The sequence below is a fragment of the Octopus sinensis genome, linkage group LG25 (genome assembly GCF_006345805.1).
Source record: "Octopus sinensis linkage group LG25, ASM634580v1, whole genome shotgun sequence".
Lineage (NCBI taxonomy): Eukaryota > Metazoa > Mollusca > Cephalopoda > Octopoda > Octopodidae > Octopus > Octopus sinensis.
In genome coordinates, this window is record NC_043021.1 from 5,584,206 (window position 1) to 5,604,205 (window position 20,000).

Genomic DNA, 20,000 nt, shown 5'->3' on the forward strand with positions numbered 1-20,000 from the left:
AGGGTTGATAAAATAAGTACCAGTTGTACACTGGGGTCGATCTTATCAACCAATCCCACTCCGCCAAACTTTCAGGCTTTATGCCTATAATAGAAAGTATTATTATTACTATTTTCATTCTTATCATTTGCATTATTTTTATTTGCCTTATTTGCATTATCTTTATTTCCATTATTATTATTATTATTATTATTATTATTATTATTATTATTATTTTCCTTTTAATTTAATCCATTTTCCTTTGTTGACCTTCCTTTTTTTGTCAGGCCTCCTCCACCACTACCACCATCTTCACTTCCTCTTTCTCAACCTTTCCCCGGGTTTCCCCACATGGAATCTGCAGTGACGAAGCAAAGCATGCAGTCCTCCACTTCGGACGGCAACTACAGCAGTTTCCAGTCATCGGAGACGGTCAAATCATCTTCGGTGTCAACCCATAGCACATCAGCAGATGACGCTTGCAGTACGACTGCATTCACAGGCGGCCTCGTTGACGTCCCATCTGCCTTTGTGCCTGTCCATCCTCTCGGACCGGCTCCAGTGATTTCCGAGCAAATGGAATCAAAGAGTTCCCAGAGTTACTCGAAGCTGGAGAGCACCGACTCGAAATCTGAAGTGATGCAGAAGAGTGAACAGTCGACGATGGAGCGGTCAGAGAAATATGCCATGTCTTCATCGACATTGCAACAACAACAACAACACCACCAACTGCCGCAGCTTCAACAGCCCCCCTTGATGATGATGATGATGAGTAACAAAATGCAGAGTGAGGGTCAGGGCCAGGGCCAGGGCCAGGGCCTGCCTGTTGCGGACATGAGCGCTCCGCCGTTCCCTGTCCAGCAGAGCTACGAGACAAAGTCCGAGCAGAGTCACATCTACAAGAAGATTGAGCACAGTGACGTGTCCCAGGGTTTTCCCTGCCCACCGCCACCGCCCCTAGCTCCTTCAGCGCAGCCGATTCCGCTGCAGATCGGCACTGGTCAAGCGGACAGTTATTATCAGCAGCAGCAACAGCAGTATCAGCAGCAGCAGCAGGACTCCAGCCCTGGTTACCAGGTGTTATCACCCTTCCAGAGCTCGCAACACTATGAATCTAGTGTCTCCGAACAACAACAACAACAACACAACAGCAGCAACAAGAGGTTGTCACCTCTTCCATGCAGCAACACTCCTCTACATCTGCTTCGGACAATTTCCAGAGGTTAGATTCCATCCCAGTGCATGACTGAGTGAAGTGCCTTAACCTGAAACTGCATTCTTAACAAATCAACATGTATATACATATATATATATATACATATATATATACATATACATATATATATACATATATATATATATACATATATTATATACATATATATTATACATATATATATATATACATATATATATATATAAATAATATATTATACGGTATATTGTATAAAATATATAGGTATATATATGATATATAGGTACATACCTATAATATATATATATATATAATATATTATACAGTATATGTATAAAATATATAGGTATATATGATATATAGGTACATACCTATAATATATATATATATGATATATTATACAGTATATGTATAAAATATATAGGTATATATATGATATATAGGTACATACCTATAATATATATATATAGCTAGTATATATATGTAGAATATGTGTGTATATGTGTATATCCACATATATACACACACATGTATACACAAACGTATGTACTCAGTATGTCCCATATTTAAGGCAGCATTTAACATGAATTTCAGGTCTTAATTGTTGCCTTTCTTATGGGACACCTGGTGCCCCTCCCTAGTTTGTTTCTTTCCTCCCACTCCCACTTAACCCTCACCTCCTCCTCCTTTTTGTTTTGTTTTGAATTTTTTTTTTGTAATATTTAGTTGCTTTGTTTGCTTTTTTTTGTTGTTGTAATTATTAGATATTGTTTTTTTTTTTTTTGCTGTTGTTGAATTATTTATTTATTTATTAACCCTTTAGCATTGAAACCGGCCATATCCGGCCAGAAGTATTCTGCCTGTTTTATGTTCAAACTGGCCAGATCTGGTCTCTCACACCAACCCTACAATATCGTTTTAAAAATTAACAGCTACCTCATCAAAATCTCATAGCTACAAGATTAATGCCAGATTAGTTTGAGGCAATGTGGATAAAAAGGGATTAATTTTGGCAGAATAATGCGAACACTAAAGGGTTAAACCTAACTCATTTCTGTTGGTATGTGCATGTATGCGTGTGTGTACTTTTATGTGTATGCGTGTGTGTGTGTATTCATACTCACACACATTCACACTTACGTTTTCTTATATATTTTTCATTTGACACAAACATAAAAAGGTATTTTTGGTATTTTGTTGTTTGTGTTTATTTGCTCTTTCCTCTGTTCTTGGTTTGTTTTTTTTATAAATTTTGTTGCTTTGAGGTTTCCTACTTGCTGCTGCTCCTGCAAGCAGTGTGGGGAAAGCACTGGGCTTGGTATTTAGTTACATCCCTTAGTTCCAAATCTCCACAAGGTTTATTTGCAACATGTATACACACACACACACACACACACGTATCCCTTCCAGCATGCTGAAGTTTCTACACTTGTGTATATAATATACACACATCCCTTTCAGCCAGCTGAAGTTGATATTGATATATAATAAAAAAAAAAATTTTTTTAATGGAAATACCAGTTAAATATTGGGGGTATTGATTAAATCTACGACATGCCCTTTCTGGGAAAGAAAATTGTTGTGGTTCTAAGCCAGTGTTGTTGATGTTTGCAATTATTATTATTATTATTATTATTATTATTATTATTATTATTATTATATATTTTCTATTTATTTATTCAATTTTTTGCTGCTGTTGTTTTCCTAACATGTTTTTTAGTTTGGACATTTCTCTAACGCTATAAGCTGCATGGAGTCTGGTGGTCTTGACACAGACAAACACACTGCTGTTGAGACATATATTACAAGTCTATATATAAATATATGTATATCTATCTACAAACATGCACACACACACACATATATACTTATAGATATATTTAAATCTTTATCCCCCTCTTTCTATATATATATATATATATATATATATCATCATCATCATCGTTTAGCGTCCGTTTTCCATGCTAGCATGGGTTGGACGGTTCAACTGGGGTCTGTGAAGCCGGAAGGCTTCATCAGGCCCAGTCAGATCTGGCAGTGTTTCTACGGCTGGATGCCCTTCCTAACGCCAACCACTCCGTGAGTGTAGTGGGTGCTTTTTACGTGCCACCGGCACAGGTGCCAGGCGAGGCTGGCAAACGGCCACAGTCAGATGGCACTTTTTACATCCCACCGGCACATGTATGTATATATATACATGTATGCATATATATATATATATACATGTATGCATATATATATACATGTATGCATATATATATATATACATGTATGCATATATATATATATACATGTATGCATATATATATATATATACATGTACGTATATATATATATATACATACATATATGTTTCTGAGTATATTTCTTTTTTAAAGCCAAAACAGTGTAATAAAAATAATACATGTCAATAGTTTTGTCTTGAATTCCAATGTTTCATGGTTAGGAACTCAGGAGTAAAGTCATTATTTGTTGACTTCTCTGACTTTCATACGCACACTACAGGACAGAGAAGTCAGCAAATAACTTGTCTCCAAAGATTTCTTGAAGAGGCTTTAATCCTGAGATATTGAAACACCAGCTAATAGTATCAACTTGTATTATTTTTAAAACTTGAATCCTTTTGGCTTAAAAATATGCGACAATGTTTCATGAAAACTATACTACTCGTATATAAAAATAGATAGAGGAGCCCAATTAGCTAGGTTCCTGTAATGAGCTTACAAATCTTTATGTTGCAAGGGGCCAACACAAACTGTTTAAAAAAATAACACACACACACACACACACACACACACACACACACACACACACACATACATGTATTGTGGTAAGGCTTCACAAGTTGAGTAGCACTCGATTAGCTAAAGAGACTTTTGGTCTTTTTGTAACATCACACACACAGAATGATAGATATAGATATATATTCAGCATGGTGGCTGAATATTCCATAGTGGTTTTCAAGGTGACCCATAAATGGTTGCACTTGAGACGCATATTGTTATTTTCATTGCATAGTGTCCTCATTTCTTGGTCTCTTCTCTCCTACAGCCGACAGATGGCAGGGGTCAACTCAGCCGCTACAACTGTGGGTCAGCACGCACAGATCGGGGGCCAGGTCTATGGCCAAAATGCCACGTATATACAGCAGCCTCTCTACCAGGAAACACCAATGATGTCCCCGCAAACAGCTTCTACCGCCACTCGAGAGCTGGATGAGTTAATGGCTTCACTCTCAGAGTTTAGGGTAAGTCTATTGAGTTTAATGTTCTTATATTATAAATTATATTGATGATGGGTGGAATTGAAAAAAACAGTTACATGCATGTGCGTACACACACACAAATGCACTCACAGACATGCTCACTAACTCACAAATGCACACATACACTCATGCATGCACTCAGTGATTTTGTCGTGTGCACATGTGCGCACACACACACACAACGACTCTTTTTTGTTAATCACTCATTCTCATTTAATTGTATATATTTTGTTTGTTTATTCATACGTTTCGTCTCATTCGATACCCTGACCCCCAACGTTTGTTTTGTCTGTCCCCGTATTGTCCCTTCTTTTTCTCAACCTTATGGTAAATAAAGAAATACTCTCTCTCTCTCTCTCTCCTCTCTCTCTCTCTCTCTTTTGCATATAGACACTTTCATTATAGACACATTTTCCCAATTTAAAAATATGAGTTAATCAACATATTTTGTGTTTATCAAAGATTGTAAAATATTTATTTCTTGCACTCAACAATGTGTGTATGTGTGTATGTGTGACCTCTCCCCATCCTTGTTCTCCCTTGATAGTTTCACATGTGTTCCATAATTAAAACCAGTTGTCCCAGGACCCATAAGCAAATGATCAAACAGGGTGTAGTGGAGGATTTGGTTTGAAGTCAAGCATATGGAATGGAGCAAACTTCTTGTAGTCATTAACGGCTCCAAATTAATTATATAATAAAATATGTGGTAAGTAGCTTGCTAACCAATCACATGGTTCCGGGTTCAGTCCCACTGCGTGGCATCTTGGGCAAGTGTCTTCTGCTATAGCCCCAGCCGACCAAAGTCTTGTGAGTGGATTTGGTAGACAGAAACTGAAAGAAGCCTGTCGTATATATGTATATATATATATGCCTGTGTATGTTTGTGTGTCTGTGTTTGTCCCCCTAGCATTGCTTGACAACCGATGCTGGTGTGTTTATGTCCCCGTCACTTAGCAGTTCGGCAAAAGAGACCGATAGAATAAGTACTGGGCTTACAAAAGAATAGGTCGCGGGGTCGATTTGCTCGACTAAAGGTGGTGCTCCAGCATGGCCGCAGTCAAATGACTGAAACAAGTAAAAGAGTATATATTTCGCTTTCGGATTTGGTTTGCAAGATTCTTTATGTGAGTTTGTGCAACAGTCATCAAATGCAAAAGCCGAAGAACTGTTTATTGCTTAAATATCATTTGCAATATTCACTTTGGAGATAAAACAGTGTTCAGTCTGACGGATAGGTGTCAAAATGAGGTATGTACTATGGAAGAGCACATTGTGCTTATCCTAATGTGAAAGTGTTTGAGTGCCAACAGTTTAAGGTTAATTATGATGTCTGATTCCACTGGGAGTTGCATATATTGTGGGCTGAACAGCTTTCCTTCATTTCATTGGCCTTTCTCTTTCTCTTTTTACTTGTTTCAGTCATTTTGACTGTGGCCATGCTGTGGCAACTAGACCCCGGGACTTATTCTTTGTAAGCCCAGTACTTATTCTATCGGTCTCTTTTGCCAAACCGCTAAGTGAGGGCAATGTAAACACACCAGCATCGGTTGTCAAGCAATGCTAGGGAGACAAACACAGACACACAAACATACACACACATACATATATATATACATATATACGATGGGCTTCTTTCAGTTTTCGTCTACCAAATCCACTCACAAGGCTTTGGTCGGCCCGAGGCTATAGTAGAAGACACTTGCCCAAGGTACCACGCAGTGGGACTGAACCCGGAACCATGTGGTTGGTAAGCAAGCTACTTACCACACCGCCACTCCTGCGCCTTATGACAATTTTGAAAAGGTTTACAGTGTTTTAAGATTCACTATCAATCAGTTTTCCTTATTTAGAAGAAACAGTCAACAGTTTTAACATCTCAAGAATGTTTCAGTCATTCTGACTGCGGCCATGCTGGAGCACCGCCTTTAATCGAGCAACTCGACCCCGGGACTTATTCTTTGTAAGCCCAGTACTTATTCTATCGGTCTCTTTTGCCGAACCGCTAAGTGACGGGGACATAAACACACCAGCATTGGTTGTCAAGCAATGCTAGGGGGACAAACACAGACACACAAAGCCCTAACCGAAAGTAACAACCCCTTATACACTCACCAAACATTTCTATAACTTAGCACCATCCAAGTTAACCCTCTTCACCTATACAAACCGTCCAATGGATGAGGAGCGTTTGCTAGTATATATATTTATATATATAAGCACACACACATATATATCAGGTGTTTATATTGTTTATATACACACAATACGGGTGTGTGCTTATCTGTGTATAATGTATGTGAATGCTGAGGAGTTGCAATCGTCAGCAGCCAATCCTTTCCCTTGTTTTATGTCCCAGCTGGTCCTACTTGGTTTCCCGTGGCATGTAAATGTTGATCTCGTTGTTTTAGTAAACAAACCGTGTTGAAGGCATAACGACTTAGTGTAAACAGGACACACTCAAACACACACAAATGTATATTGCATCATCATCATCATCATCATCATCATCATCATCATCACCGTCATCGTCATCATCATCGTCATCATCATCATCACCGTCATCGTCATCATCACCATCATCATCGTCATCATCACCATCATCGTCATCATCATCATCATCATCACCGTCATCGTCATCATCATCACCACCATCGTCATCATCATCATCATCATCATAACCATCATCATCGTCATCATCACCATCATCATCATCGTCATCATCACCATCATCATCGTCATCATCCTCACCATCATCATCACCACCACCATCATCATCGTCTTCATCACCATCATCATCATAACCATCGTCAACATCATTATCACCATCATCATCATCATCACCATCATCATCACCGTCATCATCATCATCACCGTCATCATCATCATCACCGTCATCATCATCATCACCGTCATCATCATCGTCATCATCATCACCACCATCATCATCACCACCCATCATCATCATCACCATCTTCATCATCATCATCATCATCATCATCACCATCATCAACATCATCACCACCACCATCACCACCCATCATCATCATCGTCACCATCATCATCATCATCACTATCATCATCATCGTCATCATCATCACCATCATCGTCACCACCATCATCATCATCATCGTCGTCGTCAGCTGCATCAGCATTTTATGGCAGTTTTTTTTTTCTGTTTCCCCCTCCAGTGCTGGAATGGTTTGGGTGGGTTTCATCACTCTGCACCCAGCTGCATCATTTTGCCTCTTACAGCAACAGAGGAAATCTGTCATCTTTGTTGTTGATGTTGTGTGTCTTACACTGTGTGGATTGAGTGAATTTTATTGTACCACCACCACCACAACTAAAGGGATCCCCACCACCACCACCACCACCATTTCCTTTATGCTGCATCAGTTCTTATTCAGAATTACTGTCTTCTCACTTAACCCTTTCGTTACTGGATTTATTTTGAGATGCTCTGTGTTTCTTTCAATTATTTTAAATAGGCGCAAGGAGTGGCTGTGTGGTAAGTAGCTTGCTAACCAACCACATGGTTCCGGGTTCAGTCCCACTGCATGGCATCTTGGGCAAGTTGTCTTCTGCTATAGCCCCGGGCCAACCAATGCCTTGTGAGTGGATTTGGTAGACGGAAGTTGAAAGAAGCCTGTCGTATATATGTATATATATATATATATGTGTGTGTGTATGTGTTTGTGTGTGTGTGTGTTTGTCCCCCTAGCATTGCTTGACAACCGATGCTGGTGTGTTTACGTCCCCGTCACTTAGTGGTTCGGCAAAAGAGCCCGATAGAATAAGTACTGGGCTTACAAATAATAAGTCCCGGGGTCGATTTGCTTGACTAAAGGCGGTGCTCCAGCATGGCCGCAGTCAAATGACTGAAACAAGTAAAAGAGTAAAAGAGAGAAAGAGTAAAGAGTATAACAAAGAATTTAGTAAAATAACTCAGTTATCATTCAGCTAGAGTTAGGAACATAAATTGTGACTAAGGTTTGGTGGAAGATTTTAATTCAAAACTTATGAAAACAAGACATTTGTACTACAGAGCCAGAGCTGGTTTTGGCCGGGTTGGTAACGAAAGGGTTAAGAATCCACATCTCACTTGTAATATATGGCAAAACCATCAAAGTACTTTGTTGGTATTTGTTCTGGCTATTTTATGTTCTGAGTTCAGATTCCACCTAGGTGAAATTAGTATTCCTTCTTCCAGTGCAGGTCAATCAAAATGCCATGCTGTGGGACTGAACCCCACACCATGTAGTTCGGAAGCAAGCTTTTTAATCATACAGTCACACCTGTGTTTATATAATCAATATGAAAATAAAATTTCAAAAAGTAAAGTTCCCTCTCAATGAGGTGGGACACCACCTTGGGTAACTCAGGGGAAAAACCCACACAAAGGCCCGGGTTAATCTGCCACATCCATAATAATAATAATAATATCTCGTTTTTGTATTTATTTTTTGTGTTGGAATGTTTGTTGTATCTTGGTTGGGTCATTTATACCAGTAAGTATATTATACCATTTATACCAATATAAATATTATACCATTATATTATAAGTATTATACCATTTATACCAGTAAGAGATACATATACAGTGAAGGTGTTTCTCTTTGCTAAAATAGCTTTACCCAAATTCAACAACAATAATGGTTTCAAATTTTGGCACAAGGCCTGCAATTTTGGTGGAGGAAGTATGTCAGTTATATTAACCCCAGTGCATGAGTGGTACTTATTTATCAGCCCCAAAAGGATCAGAGTCAATCCTTGTGACTATTGAACTCATAATGTGAAGTTGGAAAAATGCCAGTAAGCATTTTGCCTGGTGAGGTAACAATTCTGCCAACAATAATAATTTCTGCTATATGCACAAAGCCTGAAATTTTAGGGGAGGGGTGGTCTAGTTGATTACATCAACCCCAGTACTCAACTGGTACTTATTTTATTGACCCTCAAAGGACGAAAGGCAAAATCACCCTAATGATGATAATAATATTGTGATGATAGTAATAATGGTATGTACCTATGTATGTATGTATGTGTGTATATATATATATATAATATATATATATATATATACACATACACGTGTGTAATGTGTGTGTGTGCAAGCAGCTATACTACATGGCAGTGAAACATGGGCTGTGACCACTGAGGACAATGGTCGTTAAATGATGATGATGATATACTTGTGTATGTATGTATATTTGAATGTGTGCATATATACAGATATATATGTGTATGTATATGAAGATTATTATAATGATGATGGTTCTAATATGTCTCTCACCTCAAGGTGGCAACTGACTAATGAATGACCAGAACTAATTAGTCATAAGTAACAAAAGTTCTACTTCTTTACTCACCCTCCTCAAATTTCTACTGGTCATAGACTGGGATTGGGTGTGTTGGGGACGATTCTAAAAAAATTTTTTGTTGTTTAGTTATATTTATGTTGCAACCCCTGTTTCCTTTCACTCTTTCTCTCTCTCTCTCTCTCTCTCTCTCTCTCTCTCTCTCTCTCTCTCTCTCTCTCTCTCTCTCTCTCTCTCTTTATTTCTCTCATATATATGTGTGCATGCGTGTGTGTGTGTGTGTTTGGTGATGCAGGCAGGAAAATAAAACTCAAGCATCAGTCTATATATTTTTCGTTATTAAGAATCGCAAGCGTGGCTGAGTGGTAAGAAGTTTGCTTCCTATCCATTCAGTTCCTGGTTCAGTCCCAAGGCATCTTGGGCTCTGGTCTTTCACTATAATAGCCTCGAGATGACCTAAGCCTTGTGAGTGTATTTGGTAGCCAAAAACTGAAAGAAGCTCAAGTAGCTTGCTTACCAACTACATGGTTCTGGGTTCAGTCCCACTGCGTGGCACCTTGGGCAATTCTACTACAGTCTCGGCTGACCAAAGCCTTGTGAGTGGATTTGGCGGACGGAAACTGAAAGAAGCCTGTCGTGTATATATATATATATATATATATATATATATATATTATATATTATATGTGTGTGTGTTTGTGTGTCTGTATTTGTCCCCCCAACATCACTTGACAACTGATGCTGGTATGTTTACGTCCCCCTTTACTTAGCGGTTCGACAAAAGAGACCGATAGAATAAGTACTAGGCTTACAAAGAATAGGTCCTGGGGTCGATTTGCTCGACTAATAAAAGCGGTGCTCCAGCATGGCCACAGTCAAATGACTGAAACAAGTAAAAGAGAGAGAGAGAGTAAAGAGTATGTATATATCTGTGCGTCTTTGTGCTGCGTTTGCTCCCCACCACTACTCGACAAGCAATGTTTGTTTGTTTATGTCCCTGTAACATAGCAATTCAGCAAAAGTGACTGATAGAATGAGTACCAGACTTTAAAAATAAGTATTATTCAACTAAGCCCTTCAAGGCAGTGCCCACTGAGAAGACACATTGCGGAACTGTAATTCTAACGAGTTACATCTATTTGTCACCCAAACTGACACACATCTGCACTGTCTGATGCTCCTGAGCTAGCTGTTAAGTATCCCAGCCATTAGGGACCAATGCTAGATGAGTCGAAACAATTGTAGGGTTTAATAAAAATTCTTATATCTTCCATCTTTTGTTAACCAAAAACCTATATCTATATGTATACACACACACACACACACCACATATATATATAAACACACACATATGTGTATACACACACACACAAATATGTATATATATTCATCATCAGTTAACGTCCGTTATATATATATATATATACCACATATAATAATATACATATATATATATTATATATATATATATATATATATATATATATATATATATAAATATTCGTTACTTCCTTCTTCCTATATAATCTGGAATCAGATAAACCTATCTGAACTATGAGCACATAGAAAACTAAAAATAAAACCCTCTTATATATAAATATAGATATATATATACACATGTACACAGACACACACACAATGTTTATCTGTGCAAATGGGTTTGTATGCGTGTGTTAACTCATCTCTCGTATGTATTCATATTATATATGACTTCTACATTTTCTCATCTACAAACTTCAACACTTTAAGATATGAGAATGCTTATGAGTGTGTACGTGTGAGTACGGGTTCATGTGTGCACATGCACAGAGTCTGACTCATATATACATAAATATATATATATATATATAGCATGAAAAGCGGACGCTAAACGAAACGATATATATATATATATGTATACAGTACACACCTACATATGCATAGAAGCATTCACATACATACGTACATACATATATATATATTCTTTGTAGAAAGCAGGAAATGTGGCAAAAATAAAAATCTCAAAATAGCCAAATTTAACATGAAATTTGGAAATGGAAGAGAGAGAGAGAGAGACACTAGTGATGGTGGTGGTGGTGGTGGTGGTTGGTTGGTATGATGAAAGACACCAAGAAATAGAGATGGGGGTGAAAGGGAAAGAGAGAAGGATAGGGACACGGTGGTGGTGGTGGTGGTGGTGGTGGGAAGAGAGAAATAATCTTTCTTTGTTACTTCTTTTGATAGACATCATCCTGTCTTGTTGCTAAATAAAGAAGTGATGGAGATGAGAGAGAGAGAGAGAGGGAGTGAGAAAGAAGGGCATGGAAACGGGTGGAGTGTGGGGCGGTAAGGGAAAGATAACAGCAGCAACAACAATAACAACATCTGGCTGTTTGTCTCTGCATGTGTCTGTCTGTACATGTGTGTGTGTGTGTGAGTGTGTGTGTGTGTGTTCTGCTACTTATGGCCACTTGTGGTTTATGGTATAATTGGTTTAGTGTATTATGTGTGTGTGTGTGTGTGTGCCTGCAGTTCTTGGACAGAATCGGTTACTGCTTCAGTCTACGCTGGCAGGAACCGTGTACCGGTTGGTTGGTTGCTTGCTTGCTGCTGCTTTGTCAGTGGTGGTGGTCACCTGAACCATTCCGTACTATTGTCTCTCACAAAATATGGATAATACTTACGACATTCCTGTATCTCTCTTGGTGAGTTGACATTACATTAAGTCTCACTCAACTGTGTCTCACTCAACTCTGTCTCACTCAGCTCTGTTCCTACTGCTTTTTTTTTTTTTTGGCACTTTTTCTTTCATTCAAATTTCTCTCACTCTCACTCAACTTTGTCTCATTTTTATCACACTCAACATTTAATTCCTTTGATTCTCTTCTCACTCAATGTTTTACTCAAATTTCTTTCACTCAGCACTCTCTTGTTTTTATCACCCTCAATTTTCCCCTCACTCAGTCAATTTTCCTTTACTCCACTTTCGTTAATTCAACTCTTCTTCACTCAGCTTATCCATCACTCATATTTGCCTCGCTCATCTTGCCTCACTCATCTTTACCTCATACAATCTTGTCTCACTCATCTTTGGCTCACTGACCTTTTCCCTCACACGTCTTGTATAATGCACATGCAATTAACCCTCACTCAATGTTTCCTCACTCATCTCTCACTGACCTTTCCCATTTCTCATCTTTCACTCACCTTACCCTTCACTCACCTTTCCCCTCACTTATCATTCCCACTCTCACATTTCCTTCATATACCTTTCCCTCACTCATCTTCCTTCACTCACCTTCCCTCACTCATCTTTCTTCACTCACCTTCCCTCACTTATCTTTCCCCCCACATACATTCCCCTAACATAACTTCCTCATTCAACTTTCACCACTTTGTCTCTCCTTCTTTCTTACCCCTCTCTCAACTCTCCCCCATCTGTCCATCTTTTACAATCCACTCTTTAAATTCCCATTATGTGTGTGTGTGTGTGTGTTTAGGTGGTGCTCCAGCATGGCCGCAGTCAAATGACTGGAACAAATAAAAGAATATATATATGTACACACACACATAGATTTTTTTTGGTTTTGCTTTTGTCTTTATCCGCAGACCCATGCATGGCATTGAAAGGTGTGCATAGATATATAGGTAGAGTAGTTGGTGAAGGTTCATTTTTCAAATGAGATTTGGGCCCAGCAAAAGAAAGACCTGGTCTGTCACAAACTGTGCACACAAAAATGTCACTGACATTCACCTTCTCAATCACACCATTCTTCTTTAAATCTCTCTCGAGACTTGCATGTGTCATCCCAGCCTCCCCAAAAGCTTTCACTCCACTGCACACTTTCGTTTGCCATCCAGCTCACCCTAAAGCAAGGGTTTCTATGGCTTTTGGATCTATTCCAAGTAACTTCATGGTAGTCCTTATGCTGTCCTTAAACCTCTTTTTTAGGTTTACACTGGTTGCGTTTTCCCCTCTGCAAGCTCACATAAAACAGCTGTTTGGGTGTGCATTCATTTGCCATTCGAACAATATGGTCAGACCATCTCATTTGATTTTCACACACACACACACACACGGTTGCATTGCTTATTATGATGAACCACATCTACCAACATTATGATAGATCTCTGAACCCCTAGAAACAGCTGTTGGACTTATAACACCTTTCTTCCACCCTTTTGATTTTCTCTGTTGTTTGTACTCTGTTAGTAGGATTTATTAATATAAATATCTATATACTTAAAAATTCAACGTCTGAAAGTCTCCACTTTTTTTGCTTTCTCTCATTTTGCTTGTATACATATTTTGTATTTCATACCCAAACTGTTGTATCTAATATATTTAACCCTTTAGTGTTTAAACTGGTCATATCCGGCCAAAAGTATCCTACCTGTCTTATGTTCACACCAACCCTACAATATCGTTTTAAAAATTAACAGCTACCTCATCAAAATCTCATAACTACAAGATAATGCATGATTAGTTCAAAACAATGTGAATAAAGAAGCATTAACTTTGGCAGAATAATGTGAACACTAAAGGGTTAATGTGTCTAATTTGTTTATCCACATAATTACCTCGCGCTCTCTCTCTTTTCTCATATATGTTTTATTAATTAACTATATATATATATATAATGAAGTTAAACCAAATGATGTTTTGAAAACATTTAATTCATACATTTCATATCTGTGAAACAAACAGTAGGAAATGCACCCCAGTTTGTAAAACCTTCCTTAGTTATAGCACACAACCACTACTATAGGCGTAGGAGTGGCTGTGTGGTAAGTAGCTTGCTTACAAACCACATGGTTCTGGGTTCAGTCCCACTGTGTGGCACCTTGGGCAAGTGTCTTCTACTATAGCCTCGGGCCAACCAAAGCCTTGTGAGTGGATTTGGTAAATGGAAACTGAAAGAAGCTCGTCGTATATATGTATGTGTGTGTGAATGTGTGTGTATGTTTGTGTGTCTGTGTTTGTCCCCCCAACATCTCTTGACAACCGATGCTGGTGTGTTTACATCCCTGTAACTTAGCGGTTCGGCAAAAGAGACTGATAGAATAAGTTCTAGGCTTACAAAGAATAAGTCCTGGGGTCGATTTACTCGACTAAAGGCGGTACTCCAGCATGGCCACAGTCAAATGACTGAAACAAGTAGAAAGAGTAAAAGAGTTAATACATTTCCAAAATACTTTGAATATAATATTTCCTATTATATATTTTGCAGAGATCTGAAATGTTCATATTAAATGCTTTCAAAATATCACTGTTTGATTTGATTTCATTATTACAACTTATATAACTTGATGCCAGTACAAACCACCCATCCTGTCTCCACTTACATGGAGACTTTAACAAGGATTTGGAGTAGTTTATTATATTCGACTTGAGAGGAAAATTCCAGCACCAAGCATAACTTTTAAGTATAATGTGAAATATATATGTAATATAAATATAATACACGTGTGTGTGTTTGTGCACACATTTGCACATATGTGTGTAGAAACTTTGTCAAAGATATTTGGAGCTCAATACATACACACACGCATGTATGTATATATGTATGTATGTATGTACTTTTTGATGAAGCATTGTGTGGTATAACTTTAACCCTTTCGTTACCAACCCGGCTGAAACCGGCTCTGGCTCTAAGTAAATATGTCTTGTTTTCATAAGATTTGAATTAAAATCTTCCACCAAACCTCAGACACAATTTATGTTCCTAACACTAGCTGAATGATAACTAAGTTATTTCACTAAATTCTTTGCTATATTTAAAGTAATTGAAAGAAACACAGACCATCTCAACAGAAATACAGTAACAAAAGGGTTAAAGAGATATGCAGTGTAAGGTTGGTGTAAAACAAGAAGATACGAAGTAAATTACAAAAGGAAAAGAAAAACTAAACTAAGTTGTAGTTTTTACCTTGTAGTTCTATATTTTGGGCTTACAGTCTCTTCTTCAGGAAATTGGGAAAGAAGGGGCTGTAACCCTGACAGATAGAAATACAAGGTAAAACTGCAACTTTGTTTTGTTTTCCATTTTATTTTGTACCTTCTTTCATTCTTCCAGTCTTACACAACAAATCTCTTTAAAACACACACACATACACACACACATCTTAATACCACCATCTGGTCTTTGGGTGTCTTTGAGTAAAACTTCACACTGTTGCAAGAATTTCCCTTCTTCCTCCCTCCTGGTTCTCTTCCCTTCCCCCTCATGTCCCCGTTTCTCCCCCCCCCCTCCAACCACCCCCTTCCTTCCTACAGATATCCAAACACTACATTAGTTCCATCAATCTAACCAAGTCTTTGACTGTCGCCTGAAGCAGTTTCTACCACTGAACCGATTAAAACATTATCATAACATTATAAACAAAAGTACTGCACTGTCTGATATCTCTAAAGGATGGTGGTAGTGGAATTGGTTCTAGTAGTGGGGGTGATTGCAGTGGTGTTGGCTGCAGTTATGGTGGTAGTGGTGGTAGTAGTTCTAGTGGTGATATTGGCATTAGCATTGATTATTGTTGGATTGCAATGGTAGGGGTGATTGTAGTGTTGGTTTCTACAGGGGTGGTATTCACAGAAGCAGTGGTTTGTGTTGGTGGCTCTATGAGGTGAAGGTTATACCAGTCATGGTTGTTGTAGTGGCAGGGGTTGCAGTAGTGGTGGTGGTGGTGGTGGTGGTAGAAGTGGTTTTGATAGCTGTAGTGGTGTTGGTTGTAGTAGTTGTGGCAGTGGTCATTATGGTGAGAGTGGCATTAGCATTGGTTATTGCGGCGAGCTGGCAGAATCGTTAGCACGCCAGGCAAAATGCTTAGTGGTATTTCATCTGCTGTTACGTTGTGAGTTCAAATTCCGCCGAGGTCGACTTTGCCTTTCATCCTTTCGGGGTCAATAAATTAAGTACCAGTTACGCACTGGGGTCGATGTAATTGACTTAATCCGTTTGTCTGTCCTTGTTTGTCCTCTCTGTGTTTAGCCCCTTGTAGGTAGTAAAGAAATAGGTAGGGGTGATTGTAGTGTTGGTTTCTACAGGGGTGGTACTCACAGTAGCAATGGTTTGTGTTGGTGGTGGTTGTGATCTTGGGGGGCTCTATGAGGTGAAGGTTATACCAGTCATGGTTGTTGTAGTGGCAGGGGTTGCAGTAGTATTGGTGGTGGAAGTGGTTTTGATAGCTGTAGTAGTAAATGTATTGGTAGTGTGGGTAAGTGTATTGGTGGTGGTAGTTTTGATAGCTGTAGTGGTGTTGGTTGTAGTAGGAGTTGTAGCAGTGGTGATATTGGTGGTCATTATGGTGAGAGTGGCATTAGCATTGGTTATTGCAGCGAGCTGGCAGAAACGTTAGCATGCCGGGCGAAATGCATAGCCATATTTCGTCTGCCGTTACGTTCTGAGTTCAAATTCCGCCAAGGTCGACTTTGCCTTTCATCCTTTCGGGGTCGATTAAATAAGTACCAGTTACACACTGGGGTCGATGTAATCGGCTTAATGCCTTTGTCTGTCCCCTCTGTTTAGCCCCTTGTGGGTAGTAAAGAAATAGGTAATGGTGGTTGCAGGAGTGGTGTTCATTGTATTGGTAGCAGTTTTAGTAGTGGTAGTCTTCCTGTTAGTTCTCACTTCTTCCTCTCTCTCTCTCTTCATTAATCTGTTACATGTTTGTGATGCAAATTCATTCTGCTGCACATTCAGTGCACATCCAACAGATTCAGTTAAACAATGACGCCTATGTGTTCTGGGTCTTAATTAGATCTTTATTGCCACATTGTAAACTGATATACACAGTATTGATTGAGGTGGTGGTGGTTGCTGCTGTTGGTTGTTGTTCAGGTCATAGTGGTGGTGGTGATGGTGGTAGTGATAATGGCCAAAATCATTGGCGCATCTGACAAAATAGCTTTTTCTTTACTACCCACAAGGGGCTAAACACAGAGAGGACAAACAAGGACAGGCAGACGTATTAAGTCGATTATATCGACCCCAGTACGTAACTGGTACTTATTTAATCGACCCCGAAAGGATGAAAGGCAAAGTCGACCTTGGCGGAATTTGAACTCAGAACGTAGCGGCATACAAAATACTGCTAAGTATTTCACCTGGCGTGCTAACATTTCTGCCAGCTGTGACCGACTTACCTGACAAAATACCTAGCCATATTGACTTCAGCTCCTTAGTTTCTGAATTCAAATCCGACTGAAGCCAACTTTGCCTTGCAATTGAGTAGTAGTAGTAGTTTTGTCTTGAGCCCCAAGACTCATCTAGTTACCTATTTTCCATGAGATCACAGCATTCCTCCATTACTCATCAGCAGCTGAGTGAATTGGAACAACTGTGAAATGCAGTGTTTTGCTCAAGAACACAACATAATGCACTGCTTAGTCCAGGAATCGAAACCTTGATCTAACTGTTACTAGTTTGACACCCTAACAACCAAGCCACGCATCTTCATCAGTTTATAAGTACAGGCATGGCTGTGTGGTAAGAAGCTTGCTTCCCAACCACATGGTTCCGGGTTCAGTCCCACTGCATGGCACCTTAGGCAGGTGTCTTCTACTATGGCCTTGGGCCTACCAAAGCCTTGTGAATGGATTTGGTAGATGGAAACTGAAAGAAGCCTGTTGTATATATATATATATATATATATATATATATATATATATATATATATATATATATACATGTATATATATGTTTGTATATTTATGTGTGTGTGTCTTTGTGTTTGCCCTTCCTGCCCCATTGTTTGACAACCAATGTTGATGTGTTCACATCCCCATAACTTAGTGGTTTGGTAAAGAGACCGATAAAATAAGTACTAGGCTTACGAAGAATAAGTCCTGGGGTCGATGTCTTCAACTAAGAAACCCTTAGTACTCCAGCATGGCCATGGTCAAATGCCTGAAATAAGTAAAAAAAATAAAATAATGTGGTTAAGTTAATTTCCAAATTAGAAACTGGAATCCTTAAGGGAGTCCTTAAGGGAGTCCTTAAGGGAGTCCTTAAGGGAGTCTGAAGCCTTCAATTTTATCCTGTGAACTCCTGTTATGTGAAAATGTGTGGCTTAGTGATTAGGATATTCAGCTCGAAATTGTGAGGTTGTGAGTTCAATTCCTGGTGGCACATTGTGTCCTAGAGCAAGATACTTTATTTCATTTTGCTCCCGTCCTCTCGGCTGACAAAAATGAGTCGTACCTGTAATTTAAAAGGCCAGCCCTTATCACAATGTGTCATGCTGAATCTGCCTGAAAACTGTGTCAGAGTATACCAGCCTGCGGAGTACTCATCTGGCAGCTGACTTGGCAGATACCCATAAAATTATCAACCATCTTACAAACAATAACTCTGAGCACCTTTTCGAACTCCACCTGTCTAACACCCGTGGACATATTTACTAAGTCAGAAAACAGCACAGCTCCCATGACTTTAGGAAACATTTTTTCATGCTGAGAGTTGCTGAAGCTTGGAACAAACTGCCGGCATCAGTTGTTAGTTGTTGGAGCACTGCATCCTTCAAAACTTCCATGCTTCCTGAGAGATTCGCCAAAACTACACCTGATTTTCTCCCCTCCATACACACGCAAGCATGTATCTGACTCATACACTGTTCGCTTTCCAGGCATTTGTACATTACTGCATATACTTTATACGCACTTTCCGACAAGTTGTGGTGCACCTGAGCACTGTATACAATAATTTCATTATTATTATTTTTTTTCTATCACCTGCATGTTAATAATTTTATGAGCAGGCTGTTTAGTTGTTTGGCTTGACTGGAATACTTATCATTGTATCTGATGGAGTGCCAGGTGTATGAACTCCTATGATGAGACTGAGGCCAAGGTGTGTTGACTTTTTGTCCACTTGCCCTTCTCCTAGATGACATCTGGGCACAGAAAGGGGAGATGTGGCTTGGACAAATGTTGATGTTTCATACTAGCCTTGCCCAGGCCTACATCCTGGAGCGAACACTCTGCTGTCTGTTATCTCACTACATAACATCAACACAGACTGAAAGGAGGGTTTCCGTGGTAACACAAAATATACTGATGACTAAGAGGGTGGCAGTAGTATAGGTAAGTAGCTTGCTTACGAACCACATGGTTCCGGGTTCAGTCCCACTGCGTGGCACCTTGGGCAAGTGTCTTCTACTATAGCCTCAGGCTGACCAAAGCCTTGTGAGTGGATTTGGGAGACGGAAACTGAAAGAAGTGTGTATGTTTGTGTGTCTGTGTTTGTCCCCCCAACATCGCTTG

General features: G+C 39.2%; 1 protein-coding gene across 11 annotated transcripts in view; it reads left to right on the forward strand.

Moving 5' to 3' along the window:
- LOC115224206 (paxillin) overlaps positions 1 to 20,000 on the forward strand; it is a 318,064-nt gene that overhangs the window by 283,613 nt on the left and 14,451 nt on the right. For 7 of the 11 annotated variants that reach the window (XM_036513185.1, XM_036513184.1, XM_029794976.2 and 4 more), the window contains one exon: positions 4,226 to 4,421. In XM_036513185.1, coding sequence (XP_036369078.1) covers positions 4,226 to 4,421 — 196 coding nt within the window. Of the gene's footprint in view, positions 1 to 266; positions 1,202 to 4,225; positions 4,422 to 20,000 lie in introns of all 11 variants that reach the window. The other 4 variants (XR_005003759.1, XR_005003760.1, XR_003882858.2 and 1 more) reach the window with 1 other exon arrangement.